General features: G+C 38.6%; 1 protein-coding gene across 8 annotated transcripts in view; it reads left to right on the plus strand.

The window, feature by feature from the left end:
- Window positions 1–14,365, plus strand: part of LTBP1 (latent transforming growth factor beta binding protein 1) — a 416,097-nt gene that overhangs the window by 64,129 nt on the left and 337,603 nt on the right. For all 8 annotated transcript variants that reach the window (XM_054976893.1, XM_054976903.1, XM_054976911.1 and 5 more), the window contains exon 4: window positions 12,922–13,097. In XM_054976893.1, coding sequence (XP_054832868.1) covers window positions 12,922–13,097 — 176 coding nt within the window. The remainder of the gene's footprint in view (window positions 1–12,921; window positions 13,098–14,365) is intronic.

A 14,365-nucleotide genomic window follows, 5' to 3' on the forward strand; every position in this document is an offset into this window, starting at 1 on the left:
GGTTGAGTTTTTTTCAGCTCCGTTTTGTGCTGCTAGCATCTGCATTGTCGGAAAAAAGTCTTGGAGCCTTTTAGATACTTTATTATTTATTCTCCTCTATGCCTTGCTTGCCTGTAGAAATAGTTATATGATTTTTCTGATGTTGATTGGGTTTGGAGTGGGATGGAGCTTGGCTTTACGCCTCCATTCTCCTCTGCTGAGACACCATGCCCTCTTACATGAATTTTTTAAGCGTAAGTGGTATTACAACTTGGATTGCCATAGGCTTTATGGCCCCTTTGTTCCTCGAACTTCTCCTTACTTGACCTAGTTTATTTTCAATATTTTGTGTCCTGTGATCTTTTAGCTCTTGTTGCCTAGCAGCTGCAGGGTCATGGCCAAGCTCTAAAACCAGTCTTGAACCTGGAATAAGGAAGCAATAAATTGCCTCTGAGAATTCAGAATATATTCAATATAATCAGCCTTTCCTATTATGACATTTTTCTGGAAAGTTGAGTCCCACCCAGACTTTAAAACTAGCCACTTTTCTATTTAATTTAAAAAGTCTCTGTGTTGCATCTGCACCTTCAGTCATAGGCCACGAGGCGTCCTTTTAAGCAGCTAAAAGGCTGCATTTTTCATTAAACATCTAGTTGTTGGACCTAGATCAGTATATACATGTGAATTTTCCAAATAGTTCAAAATGCAGAGTGTCATGTCTGTACCCCTACATCCATGTCATTGTTCTATGTGTTGAACCATTGCTAATGCTGTACCGTGATTTCATTTTGCAAATGCTCTAACCATCGCTTTCATTTCTCTAGCAGCCTGAGAACACAGCTGTCTTATCTCTTTCCTGTGACCTTGCACTGTCTGAAATGTAACAGTTTACTCTTATGCATTTTGTCCTGTCTAGGCTGATGTATAAACCCTAGAAGAAATTCCCAGATACTTTCCTGTGCAAACCTGTGGTCTAGGTGGCAGGGGGGAAATGAGTGGGTATTTAGAGCTGTGTTTTCTTATTCCTATCAAGGAAACGTGTACAGCTTAGATGCTTTCTTGCCTTTGAGTAAGTATATGGACATATATATGGAAATAATTGTATTTCTGAATAAAACCATTTAACCAAGAGCTTGGACTTCTTGTTGCAATGGTACAGAGACCTGTCTACCATATCCTGTCACCCATAGCCTGATACAGAGGCAGAAAAAAGCTAGCAATTTTTTATTTTTTAAAAAATCTGGTACATAGTCTTTTGGAGTTTTCATCAGAAGCAGTGTTTATAAGCAAGGGAAAAGGAGAAATTGTATTTTTGAGAAGAAACTAGAGATTTCCTTGAAAGCCAGAGGAATGACTTACAGACTTTAAACTTACTTACTGCAAATAAGAAAACAGCTTATTCCTAGACTTCTGGTATGCAGTCTGGGTTTTTGGTCCACAGCACATTAAGAAAATACAGGCAGAGTGGTTTGGGAATAAGAATGCCAAGTTCTTCCAGACATTGTTGGTTCAGGCATGTATCAGAAATAGTCTCATAGTTATTTCTTGCAAGCTGAAGTTGGACTCAAGTGACACCTATTTTTGCAACAGAAGGAATAGATTCCTTTTCACGTACTTTATCCATGTTGATCATGAGCTGAAGTCTGGGATACAGTATTCTTTGGTTAGTGTTGCTTGAATTTTCCTGCATTCCAGGTTGATGAATTTGGATTGTAGAAATGACAACTAGCAAAATGTGTACCCTTTTACAACTAAAGTAATGTAAAAGCCAGTGACTACAATGCTCTCAAAAGGCATCAAAAACTGTTTGACCGTAAGCAAATTCTTATGACTAGTTACATTTTTTTTCATTTGTGTGAACAAACACTTCTATCTGTCCCAAATGTGCACTTGTATCTGTAGCCATACTGTATGGGCAAGAAATAAATGAAACTGCACAACTTCTATATTTTTGAAATTGTGGCGCACAATAGATTGATGACTACCCAGATCATCTGTTGAAGTTGTTATATGTTTTTTAACATAGAAAGTACAGAATAGAAATATTTCAAATAAATAAATAAGCAGGCATACAGTTGGGAATAACTGGGTCTGATAATCTGTTTTCTTCCTCCTAACTCAATTCCATGCCATCATCAATTCTTTGCTATTGCTCCCTATATTTATAAACTTTTCTACAAGGCCACACCTTCTTTCCTACAGTATTTATTCCCAAGAATTTTACACACACACATCTAAGAGGCAGAGCACAGTTCACTATGCATATTCTGTTTAAACTAGCCTTCTTGTATTCAAATAAGTGCGCTTAGGATTTCAGCCTAAATAAAAATAGCTGATGATTTCAATGTAATTTCTTGGCAGTGTGTGTATTATGTGCCATCAAGTCGCCTCCGACCTATGGTGACCCTATGAATGAAAGACCTCCAGAATATCCTAACATTAACAGACTTACTCAGATCCTGCAAACGGGAGGACTTGGTTTCTTTTATTGAGTCAAGCCATCTCATTTTAGATCTTCCTCTTTTCCTACTGCCTTCCACTTTTCCTAACCTTATTGACTTTTCCAGAAGATCTCGTCTTCTCATGATGTAACCAAAGTATGGTAGCCTAAATGTAGTTATTTTAGCTTTTATGGAGAATTCAGGCTTGATTTGATGTAGCATCCACATTTCAAATGAATCAATTTTCTTCCTCTCAGCTTTTTTCATCATCCAACTTCCACACCCATACTTACTAATGGGGAATTCCATTGTTTGGATTATCTTGCTCTTAGTTCCCAAAAAGACATCTGTATCTTTAACAATCTTTTCTAGCTCTCTCACAGCTGCTCTTCCAAGTCTCAATCATCTTCTGATTTCTTCATTGCAGTCTCTCTTTTGGTTGATGATAGAGCCAAGGAATAGAAAATCTTGAACAATTTCAATTTCCTCATTGTCAACTTTAAAACTGTATAACTCCTCAGTAGTCATTACTTTTGTCTTCTTGATGTCCAGCTGTAATCCTGCCTTGGTGCTGTCTCCTGTAACCTTCAACAGTAGTCGTTTCAAGTCTTCACTATTTTCTACCAGTAATGTGGTATCATCTGCGTATCTCAAATTGTTAATGTTCTTTCGACCAATTTGTAATCCCCCTTCTTCTAGATATAATCCATCTTTCCTTATGATATATTCTGCATAGAGGTTGAACAGGTAGAGATAATATGCATCCTTGTCTGACACCTTTGCCAATTGGAAACCATTCTGTTTTCCCAGATTCTGTCCTAATAGTAGCCTCTTGTCCAGAGTACAGGTTACGCATCAAAACAATCAGATGTTGTGGCACCCCCATTTCTTTTAAGACTCTCAATAGCTTTTTATGATCCACACAGTCAAAAGCTCTGTTGTAATCTATGAAACAGAGACTGATTTTCTTCTGAAATTCCCTGATATGTTCCATTAGCCATTGTAAATTTGCGGTGTGTTCTCTAGGGCCCCTTCCTTTTCTGAATCCAGTTTGAACATCTGGCATTTCTCATTCCATATATGGTAAATATTTTGCTGTAGAATTTTAAGCATCACTTTGCTTGCATGGGAAATTAACATGATGGTCCAGTAGTTGCTGTGCACTTTAGCATCTCCTTTTTTTGGAATTGGAATGTAGACTGTTTTGAGTCTGTGGACCATTGTTTTGTTTTCTATATTTGTTGACAGATTCTTGTTAAGATTTTGATGGACTCGTTTCTGTGACTTGAAATAGCTCTATTGGTATTCCAACTACTCCAGGTGCTTTGTTTCTCCCAATTGCTTTGAGTGCAGCTTTTACTTCACTTTCTGATATTTCTGGTTCTTAATCAAAAGATTCTTCTTTGAAGGTATCTCTCATCCTTTCATCTTTTTTGTATAGTTCTTCAGTGTATTGTTTCCATCTTTCCATTATTTTATCCTGATCAGATACTGTATTTCCATGTTGATTTTTCAGCATTCCAAGCCACAGCTTGAATTTCCCTTTGATTTCTCAGATCTTTTGGAACAGATCTCTTGTTCGTTTTTTGTTGTTGTTTTCTATTTCTTTGCTCCGGTTATTATAATAGATTTGTGTCTCTGCATGTAAATCACTGAAAAGCTGCATTTAGAATTTTGACCCTGTTGCTGTCACCTTTTGCTTTTGCTTCTCGTCTATTGTTAGCAATTTTAAGAGTTTTTTAGATGGTGAAGTGGGCTATAAACTTTAATAAAGAAATAACAATGGAGGCGTGGGAATATTTGTGGAAAACGACTCTGAAGACTACGGCTTGTACAAGTATTAAAGAGAATGTCTACAAAATGATTTATCGTTGGTATTTTTCACCAAAGAACATTGCATTAGGAAATATTAACATGTCAAATAAATGCTGGAAATGTAAAAAACATGAAGGATCACTATATCATATGTGGTGGACCTGTGAGGTAGCGAAGCAATACTGGGGAGATATAATTGAAGTAATTAATGAGGTTTTGCAAACCCAAATAAATAAGAACCCAGAATTGTTGCTACTGAACTTGGGAATGGAAGGTATTCCAACACAGTATAGAACATTGTTATTTTACATGACTACAGCAGCGAGACTCTTGTATGCGCAGAAGTGGAAAGTACAAGAAATGCCAACTATAGAAGATTGGATGTATAAATTGTTGTACATGGCTGAGATGGATAAAATGACCAGAAAACTTAAAGATCTTGATCCAGGACAGTATAATGCAGACTGGGAGAAATTGAAACAATATTTAGAAAAAAAATGGGACGTGAAAGGAGAACTGTGGCAGTTCGAGAATTATTGAAATGTAACAGAAGAGAGAAGTGACTTTACCGAGGGGGGAATTTAATTATAAAAATCTAAGCTATTAATGGAGTTATGATAAAATCAAAAACTATAGAGTACTAAATAATGGATGTTTCACTATGGATATATAAGATTAAGATAGTTAGATATTATTTACAATATATAGTTTAAGTAAAGTGTATGTAAGAGATATTTGAATATAACAATTACCTTATAGATTTAAAAGAAGCCTAGAACAAAAATAGTAAAAGATGGATGAGTAATAGAGTATTAGAGTCTAAGCTAATATTAGAGTTAGGATGATGGTGGAAAGCAAAGAACATAGGTGATTGGAAAGTAAAATGAATACAATGTTATATCTTTTAATATCTTGATTGCTAATATATATTATTATGCCAGTATTATTTTATGTAGGATATATGGTTTAATTGAGGCATCCAAAGGGAAATTTATATTATAGAGTATTTTTAGTAGAGATTAAATAAGCTTAGAGAAAAGAGTGTTAAATGTGTGTATAATAGGATATATGAGATATTACATAATTAAATAATAAGATAGACTTAGGGTTGGAAAACTGTTGGAAGTCAACAAAAAGGGGGGAGGAAAGGGAGTGGGTTAGAAAAAGATCTATAAGGGGGTAATGTATGTTTTGAATAATATTATAATCTAATCCAATAAAAAATTTTTGAAAAAAAAAGCAATTTTAAGAGTTTTTTCAGTCATTTATTTAGGCTTCTCCTTTCATTTGGCTACAGGAATAGTTTTTGCACATTCTTCCTTGATAATATCTCTGGTTTGAGGCCATAGTTCTTCTGGCTCATGATCAATTAAACTTAGTATTGTAAATCTGTTCTTTATATGGTCTTTTAATTCTTCAAGAATATTATTTAGATTGTATTTTGGCACTATGAGGCTTTTAGAATTTCTCTTCAGCTTTATTCTAATTTTTGATATTAGCAATGAAACTACTTCTGACAGCACGTCTGAGACAGGGGCAACAGATAATGTAAAAATTAGAGCTAGTTTGAAACTTAAGGAAATTTAGGAATTACTGAAGCTTCCAGTTTTAAAAGAAGACTACACTGAATGCTTAAAATAACATTCATTTACTAGCTAGACTAGGGCTGACATAACCAGAAATTTTAATAGGAAACAGAAAGTCCTGAGACACCTACAAAAGTGAACCTGTCTAAAGCAAATGCTAAGACAAACACAGAAAGAAGAAAGAGACTAGGCTTTTTCCCTTTGTATGCCTTCTGACTGCAGGATTATAAACAGGATTAAATGCAGGATTATAAGGATCCATCCTTTGTTTTTATTATTGCTCCAACAGCACATCCCATACTTTCGGGTAAGGGGCAGCTTTAAATGATTTGCAAGTACAGGTGAAGAGGGGCAGGGGTCACGTAGACTCTTGGATGAATGCGCATAAGGGACTTGATGGATTATGACTTGCTGGATCATGGCCTCTGTGTTCACATAACCACACTCGTGTTTAAACGTCACATAATTGAGTTGGATTCTATACAAAAACTCTGCTGATCGAAGTGATTGCTGTCAGCAGAATGGCACTTTCCCCCTCTCCCTCTGCAGCCCATAATGCCCCTGAAATACTGCTGCTAGGGAACAGTGAACCCAGGGAACAGTGTGAGGGGGAGTTGGAAGACTGCTATGTGAGAGAAATCAAGGAAAATCCCCCCTAGTGGAAATTTCCACTGGATCCAATCCATGAAATACAAGGTGCCTCATAAATCTAAAAAGCAGCATTTCAAGTTGTGCAAACTTTATGAGTGGGCTGTAGTCGTTTCTTTAAGAATATATAAGCTCTCTACTAAAATACTAGATTTACGTTAGTTTCATTTCAAGCATTAAAACAGAAAACCTCAACTAGAAGGACCAAACTATATATTACTGCTAACACCGGGTGGTCTCCATAAGCATCGTGTTTTCCTCTGGCTCTCTCTAATGCATAGTTTCACTTACCAATGACATGTTAATGTAAACTTCATAGGTAAGTAAAACTACATATTGCAAGGAGTGGAGAGGATACAATACAAAAGAATAGTTTACAGGCGTCATTCTTTGTGTGCTGCAACGGGTACTTTAGCCCTAAGTAACCAGCCCTTTCCCAGCATTGTATTTCTGGTGATACAATTGCACATTCCAGCAGAACATGCTGTGTATGATCAAAGGGCAGCATATATATTTTGCTGTTTTAGTTCATGCTACCTGAAACCTGGTGGTTTTGGGGTGGTGGGGGTATTTGCATGTACTGAAGCTGAAAAATATGAGTATTGCTTTTTTCATACTAAATGAAAATTGCACATATTGAGATGATCATGTATTGTGTACTATTCTGCTGTGTACAGTAGGAGCATCAGAAACATAATGCCTGAACAGGGCTACAGTCTCTACTAACATGAATTACAGCCATTAGGAATGGGATATTTATTACAGCCCCTATGCAGAATATCAAAAGATGTTTTTAAAAAATACCCAAATTAAACTGGGTAAAAAGCAAAAAAAACCCTGGGATGACTACCTTCTGGGCTCTCCCTGTTGTGCTTTCCAGGGTGTGGAGCAACATTTTCCAGTGAACTGAATGTATAAGCCCTTTCAAGTGAATCCATTGCGTGCATCACAGTATCTGCATCCATGGGAAGTTGTTTGATGAACAAAAGTATATAATGTCTAAACAGCAAACTAACAACACATGAGAATCAATAGTGTTTGTGATTTTTTAAACTTCCACAGAAAGGAAAAGTTATATTGGATCCAGTGCTACTACTAGAACAACAAAGTTAAGGTAGCTGCAACCCCCCCCCTTTTACAGCCTCACTGTATCTCGACATGGACAAGCTGGCCACCTGGATCCGTGCTATGGTAACATCAAGACTTGTCTATTGTAATGCACTGTTCATAGGTCTCCCATCCAAATTAACTAGGAGACTCCAGTTGGTGAAAAACGCTGCAAAACGACTGCTATCAGGAGCGAGCAGGATCATGAACATCACACCCATCCTACAGTCACTCCATTGGCTACCTATCAGCTACCATGCTCAGTTCAGGGTATTGGTTATCACATACAAAGCTCTTCATGGCCTTGGCCCAGCGTACCTGTGGGACCGTCTCCCTATCTATGTTCCTCCATGGCAGCTTCGCTCATCTGAACAGGGTCTCCTGCAGGTGCCAGGCTGCACACGGGTGAAATCAACAGCAGCCCATACATGGGCTTTCTCTGTGGTAGCCCCTGCTCTGTGAAACGGACTGCCTGAGGAGGTCAGGAGAGCCCCCACTGTCCTAGCTTTCCACAAACAATGCAAAACTGAATTATTCAAAAAGGTTTTTGGATTGTAGGGAGGGGGTCTCAGATGCTTCGCTAATGATTTAAAGACCTTAGACTTCACCACTATGTTGCCTTACGTACTACCTGTTCTGTTAAATATGTGCTCCTATGAGCTACTTGTGCTTCATGTGGTCTAATGTCAGCCCTAGAATTGCTTATGTTCTGTTTCAGCATTTCTGCAGCTGTCTTGGATTCTTACTAGTGCTATGTCTTTGTAAAATTGTGTTTATTTACTCTATGGCATTGTTTATGGAAACATCCTTGAAATTGACTGTACTAATCTCACAGTGAGAAAGGCGGACTATAGATGACATAATTAAAAAAAAAAAAAACTCGACTACTCTGTTAGGCTAATTGGATGCAGAAGCAGCTCCCTAAGTCACAGCAGGTTTCCACTGCAACTTGGAGGTCGGTAAAGTTTGGTCTTTATGCTGTAGAGAAACTACGAATAACAAGAAGAAACTTTGCCAGAATTTTGAGTCAGGCAGGCAGTCTGTGATTCAGTTATATTTATACACATGGTATACACATACTAAAAGGGAAAGCCAGATACTACTTATAACAATTAGTCCTTCTCTGCATATCATTACAAGATCATCTGACAAAGCGATGTTTCTTAATTCGAGACTGAATTCATTATGCTTGCACTTTATTTCATGTATCTTTTAGCCTCATATATACACCTGCATTTAGAAATGTTAAAAAATCATTAGTTTATCTTAAGGAAGGAACATTTGTTACAGGGAACAAGTTCTTTCCTTAGTTTAAACTTTTTTAAAAATACAGGGCTAAGTTTTACATATCTGTCCCTGTTTTCTTGGCTGTAAGTCCTGCTGTGATCACTAAAAGTTAATTCCCAAGTAAGTGTACGTAGAATTGCAGCCTTGGATTATTCAATCACTCAATATTTTTGGCAAAAATTGTTTGTTTCTCTAATTAATTATTTTGTTGTTTTACTCTAGAGAAGAGAGTAGAAAAGAGATCTAGGGACTAGAAAGAACTGATCTTGCAAATCATTAAAAAAAATTTTCAGCAGTTGTTGGCTGGGCAACCAAGCATCAGACATACAGCAAATAACATGCATTTATAAAAGATGGCTAGAGTTAGGGTTGGCTTACTTAGTCTAGACAGTATTTTTCTTGCCAAATGTTACTTCTCTCAATTCTGCCTGTTGCAATTTTTTTGATAAAGACAGCCCAAGGATACCACATACCAAGGGAGTTTTTTTGAAATCTGGAGTGAGTAATATTTGGGCTTATATTCAGACTACAGTACTGTAATGATTTTGAGTGAGTAACCATGGGCATTGTTCCAAGTCTACACAAGGTTCCAACTCTAGAGAAGCAATGTGTTGTGGAGAAGTAAGATTGTACCGTCTGTGACAGATGGGCAAGGAAAGGGGGGGAAACCCCACACCAGTCCCCTTTAGTCTTGTTTAGTGTGTGAGGAAAGCATCTAGCAGCCAGCCAGGATCCATGGAAGGGCTGGAGGAGCTCAATTGGGTGTGATTATGTGTGGGGGAGAAATAAAAGAAGACTGTTTCAGTTTTTAGTTACATAAGGCTTGCATTTCCAGAGTGAAAGGTTGGAGAGGTCTGGTCTCAGGAGATTTCAAGAGTCTCTGTATTCCTTTTTAGTGAGGACAGGCAAAAATGGTAAAGGGGTGGAAATGGGATTTTGCCTCCATAGAAATGGACTGAAAGAAGACCTATGCTAAGCGATTGTGATGCCTTAGAGTCCAGTTTCTATGGAAAACATGGTTGCTAACTGCTCTCTGCACTCCTGTATGTTCAATTGTATCCTTTTTAAGTGAATGAGTCCAACAAGACGGTATTACATCTAGAAATAGTTCCTATCCTCTTTTCTGAACCATCTTACTCCTCTGTCCCTGGGGAAAATAAAAGCTACTGTTCTTTGCCTGTTTCCCTCTCTTGATGATGGGCATAATACATTCAGAAACTACTTGGGTTATGTCTGTCAGGTAGAGCTAGGACATAGAGATCACATTGGTCAAGCTTTACATCATGCATCCTCTATTTCAGTAACTTTTAAGATCCCCAGCCTTCACACCATTTCACCCCACCTACTGAATATGCTTGTTCCACTGGATATGTTGGTCCCATGTATGGTCTTGAAGGCAAATGATGTGATGCTCAGCAGTCAGAGCATGAATGAAAGGCTATATGAGAACACTGTATGTTGCCGTGTCTGAAATGCAGGATATAAATATGCTAAATTAATAAGAGGATGTGCATCTAAGTGCAATCGTAAGTCCCTTTCCACTTTCATCCTATGAAGGCTCTGTGCAGCTTAACCTCGTGGAGCAGTCCCAAGAAAAGAATAACAAGTAGGGCTCCCTCTACCATATGTGGTGGTCGTGTGAGGTAGCCAGGCAGTACTGGGGGGAAATAATAAGAGAAATGAGTGAAATTTTACAATTTCAAATCAATAAGAACCCAGAACTCCTGCTACTGAACTTGGGAATGGAGGGAATCCCAGCTCAACACAGGACGTTGATATTTTATATGACAGCAGCAGCTAGACTTTTGTATGCGCAAAAATGGAAAGTACAAGAAGTGCCAACTATTGAAGACTGGATTTACAAATTGCTGTATATGGCTGAAATGGATAAGATGACAAGAAAACTGAGAGATCTGGACTCAGGGCAGTTTAACACAGACTGGGAGAAGCTGAAACAATACCTGGAGAAGAAATGGGAGGTGGGAGGAAAACTGTGGCAGTTTGAGAACTACTGAAGTACTGAAGTAGAGGGGGGAGACTTTACCGGGGGGAGAAGTGATAAATGTGAATTAATAAGCAGTTAGACTAATAGATTGATATATATATAGATATATATAGGTTAACAAACAGAATATAGATAGAAAATAATTAACTATAAGGATTAAATATAAGGATTGATTAATCAACAATATTTTCTTTCTTTGGTAAGATTTGTAAAATGTACCAAACTGAATGTCTGAAGATATAGATGAGTTAAATTGATTGACTATGTGATGAGAGCTATACAGAATTATTACAAAAAGATAGAATGAGTAATATAGAGAGAATAAGTCAAATTGTTTGATGTAAATGAATGTATGATTTACATGGTTCATGATATATAGAAATATTTGAAATTGAAAAATGAGATAAATTGTTTATCTAAGATGGAAACAAAGACTTACAGTTTGGGCATACAAAGTTAAAAATAGCTAAGGGTGTACTGCTTAGATTAATGGAGAATATATATTTGTTTTAGATAGAGGAATCTAATAGAAGTAAGGGAAAGGGGACAAAGGGTCGGAAAGCTGTTGGAAGTCAACAAAAGGGGGGGAAAGGGAGGGGGTTAGAGATGAAAAATTGGGGAAAATTGAATGTAAATGTAAAAATAATGGATTCTAACCCAATAAAAAAATTTTCAAAAAAAAGAAAAGAAAAGAATAACAAGTAGATATACCTGCAAGTTTTACAAAATTGTGTGGATTACTGTCTGATAAACCAGTAATGTAATTTTCAGTTCCTATTCAGGGTTCATTCTTCCCTGAATAAGCTTAGTCCGGTCAACGTAAAGCACTTTAAAGTTGCACTGATTTCTAAAATAGAGAGATCTAGTAATGAGCTCTAATTGCTGTTTGTGGTGGACAGACAGCCCCACAAGGCCTGGATGGCAGCAAGGCATTCCCAGTGGCCCAACCAGAAATAAAGATGGTTGGGCTGGAAATGGCACAGTGCCTCAGGAGAGGGCAGGACCCATCCTGGTCATCTAGGCTCTCACGGACTGATGATTAGTTAACAGAAGGGTGGCAAGAGGCGCAGGTATGGAGGTCCAAAAAGGCCCCAAAAGGTAGAAGGCTGGGTACAGCAGGGCCCAGTGCAGCCACGAAAGGCCTTGGATGGAGTTGTCATGGCAGGAGCCTCCAGAGGCCTAGGCAGTGAGAGAGCCCATAGGCAGCAGAGCCCAGCGTGGCCCAGGAAAGGCCCAAAGAGATAGTGGAGCCAGAAGATCCCCAGAAGGATCATGGCAAGCTGGAAAGGCCTGCAGAACCCCAGGAGATATGGTGAACCAAGAAGTTGGCCCCTGAAAGAGACCACAGCATGGACATGGTACTTAAGTGGGAGGTGGGCTGCACCAGGGCAGTGGAAAGTGTTGTGCTATGAGAGATCCATGAGATGCCTAAACTGTAACAGAAAACCAGGGTCCAGGGGAAAGGACCCCCTCCCAGGGACAAGAAGGAACTAGTGGGGACCTGCTGAAGCAAGGAACAGGGGACCTGGTCTGAGGTAACAGAAAGCCGTGACGCTGTTTAATATACATATATCACAATTTTATAGAGCAGCCACCTTCACTGGAGACTTTTTTCCATATAATGAACATGTGCTGCTGATACCACATGATGTGCAATGAAACAGATCCAGTAGCACCTATAAGAGTAACAAAATTTGTAGTAGGTATGAGCGTTCGTGAGTCACAGCTCACTTCTTCAGATCATGAAAGCTCATCCCCTACTACAAAATTTGTTAGTCTTATAGGCGCTACTGGACTCTTTTCTACTGCTACAGAGAGACTAACATGGTCAAAACTCAAAGCCTTAAAGTGAAAGAATTGGTTCTGTTTTGTACAAATAGAAATTTCAGTGTTCCAACTTCAGAAATGCCTCTTTTTGAAGAATATTTTGTGGCATACCTGCTCAGGGCTCTGCAGATGTTTTGGAAATTATTATTTGTTTTGGCATCAGTGTAATTTCTAGTTTAATTAAGAAATTGTAATCACTTTCTCCATTCTGCTTTTCTTCAAACAGAATGATACCCCTTTCATCCCAAACTTTGATGATGAATGTCCACCATGGACAAACACAGGAATATGTTATCAAACCCAAGTACTATCCAGCAAAGAAAGTGATTTCAGGAGAACAATCTACAGAGAGTTTGTTGCCTTTAAGAATGAGCCATGATCAACTTGCATCACCATATCATTGTGAGTATTCCTGAAACATAATGAATTCTTAACAGTGGTCTTGAGATACAATCATAATACCATGTGACCTGAATATCCATGCATTAATTTATGTTCAGATTATAAGAAAGAAACAAAATGGCTACATGTAGTAAATGATTATGCCTTAAACCAGTTAGTTAGCCAAGTTTTCAAACGGGACCTAATTTGTCAAGATGGAGAAGCCCAAGGCAAAATGGAAAAAAACCCTCATAGGAGTTCCCTATCTTGAATAATTGGGTGTCACATTGCATGAATAGTGAACTAAATATCAAATGTCACTCTGTGATGGATCAAATGTCAAATGTCACTCCATGATGAAATGACAAGAACATCTTATAGGACGTTTATGAAGGCCTATGAGGTGGCAGTGAAAGCTGCAAAGAGAGATTACTATGCAGCCTCCATTGGGTCTGCTTGTTCTTGCCCAGCACAACTTTCCAGAGTGATTCGGGCTTTAACGTCCTTTACACATAGGACAAAAAATGTGAATTTGACAATAAGCTGTGAGGCTTTTGGAGACTATTTTGCAGATAAGACCCTGTCACTCCACCAGGACCTGTCCATCACAGTTGATGCAGTATGTGAACTGGAGGCCCCTTGGCCATCTTCAGGGTTGACATTAGATCAGTTCAGACCACTCGCCCAGGAAGAGGTAGACAGGGTCCTGCATGCTGTGAAACCTACCACATGCTCACTGGATCCATGATCATCATGGCTGGTGAAAACTGGCAGTGCTGGGATTCGAGTCCTGCTAGCTGACATCATTAGTCTTCCTCTGAGTTCTGGGGTTTTCTCATACTCATTGAAAGAGGCAGTGGTGCAGCCCTTACTAAAGAAACAATCAATGGATCCTGTTGATCCAGCCCGTTACCGCCCGGTTTCAAATCTTCCATTCCTGAGTAAGGTAATTAAGAGGGCGGTAGCAGAACAGTTACAGGTATACTTGGATGATGCCTCTATCTTGAACCCATTCCAGTCTGGCTTCAGGCCCGGCCATGGTACGGAGACAGCTCTGGTCGCCCTCACAGATGATCTGCGGCGGCACCTGAATCGGGACGGGTCGGCACTGCTTATACTTTTAGATCTTACAGCAGCGTTTGACACAGTCGATCATGATATCTTGACCCACCACCTCGCCAACCTGGGGATTTGTGGGACAGTCCGCTTTATTATTTTGGTAGTGTAAAGCTTTGATTCTGTTATGGTTATGATGAGTGTATACAGTCCAAATGTGGATTTTCCAGATA

This window comes from Eublepharis macularius, chromosome 1, assembly GCF_028583425.1.
Source record: "Eublepharis macularius isolate TG4126 chromosome 1, MPM_Emac_v1.0, whole genome shotgun sequence".
Lineage (NCBI taxonomy): Eukaryota > Metazoa > Chordata > Lepidosauria > Squamata > Eublepharidae > Eublepharis > Eublepharis macularius.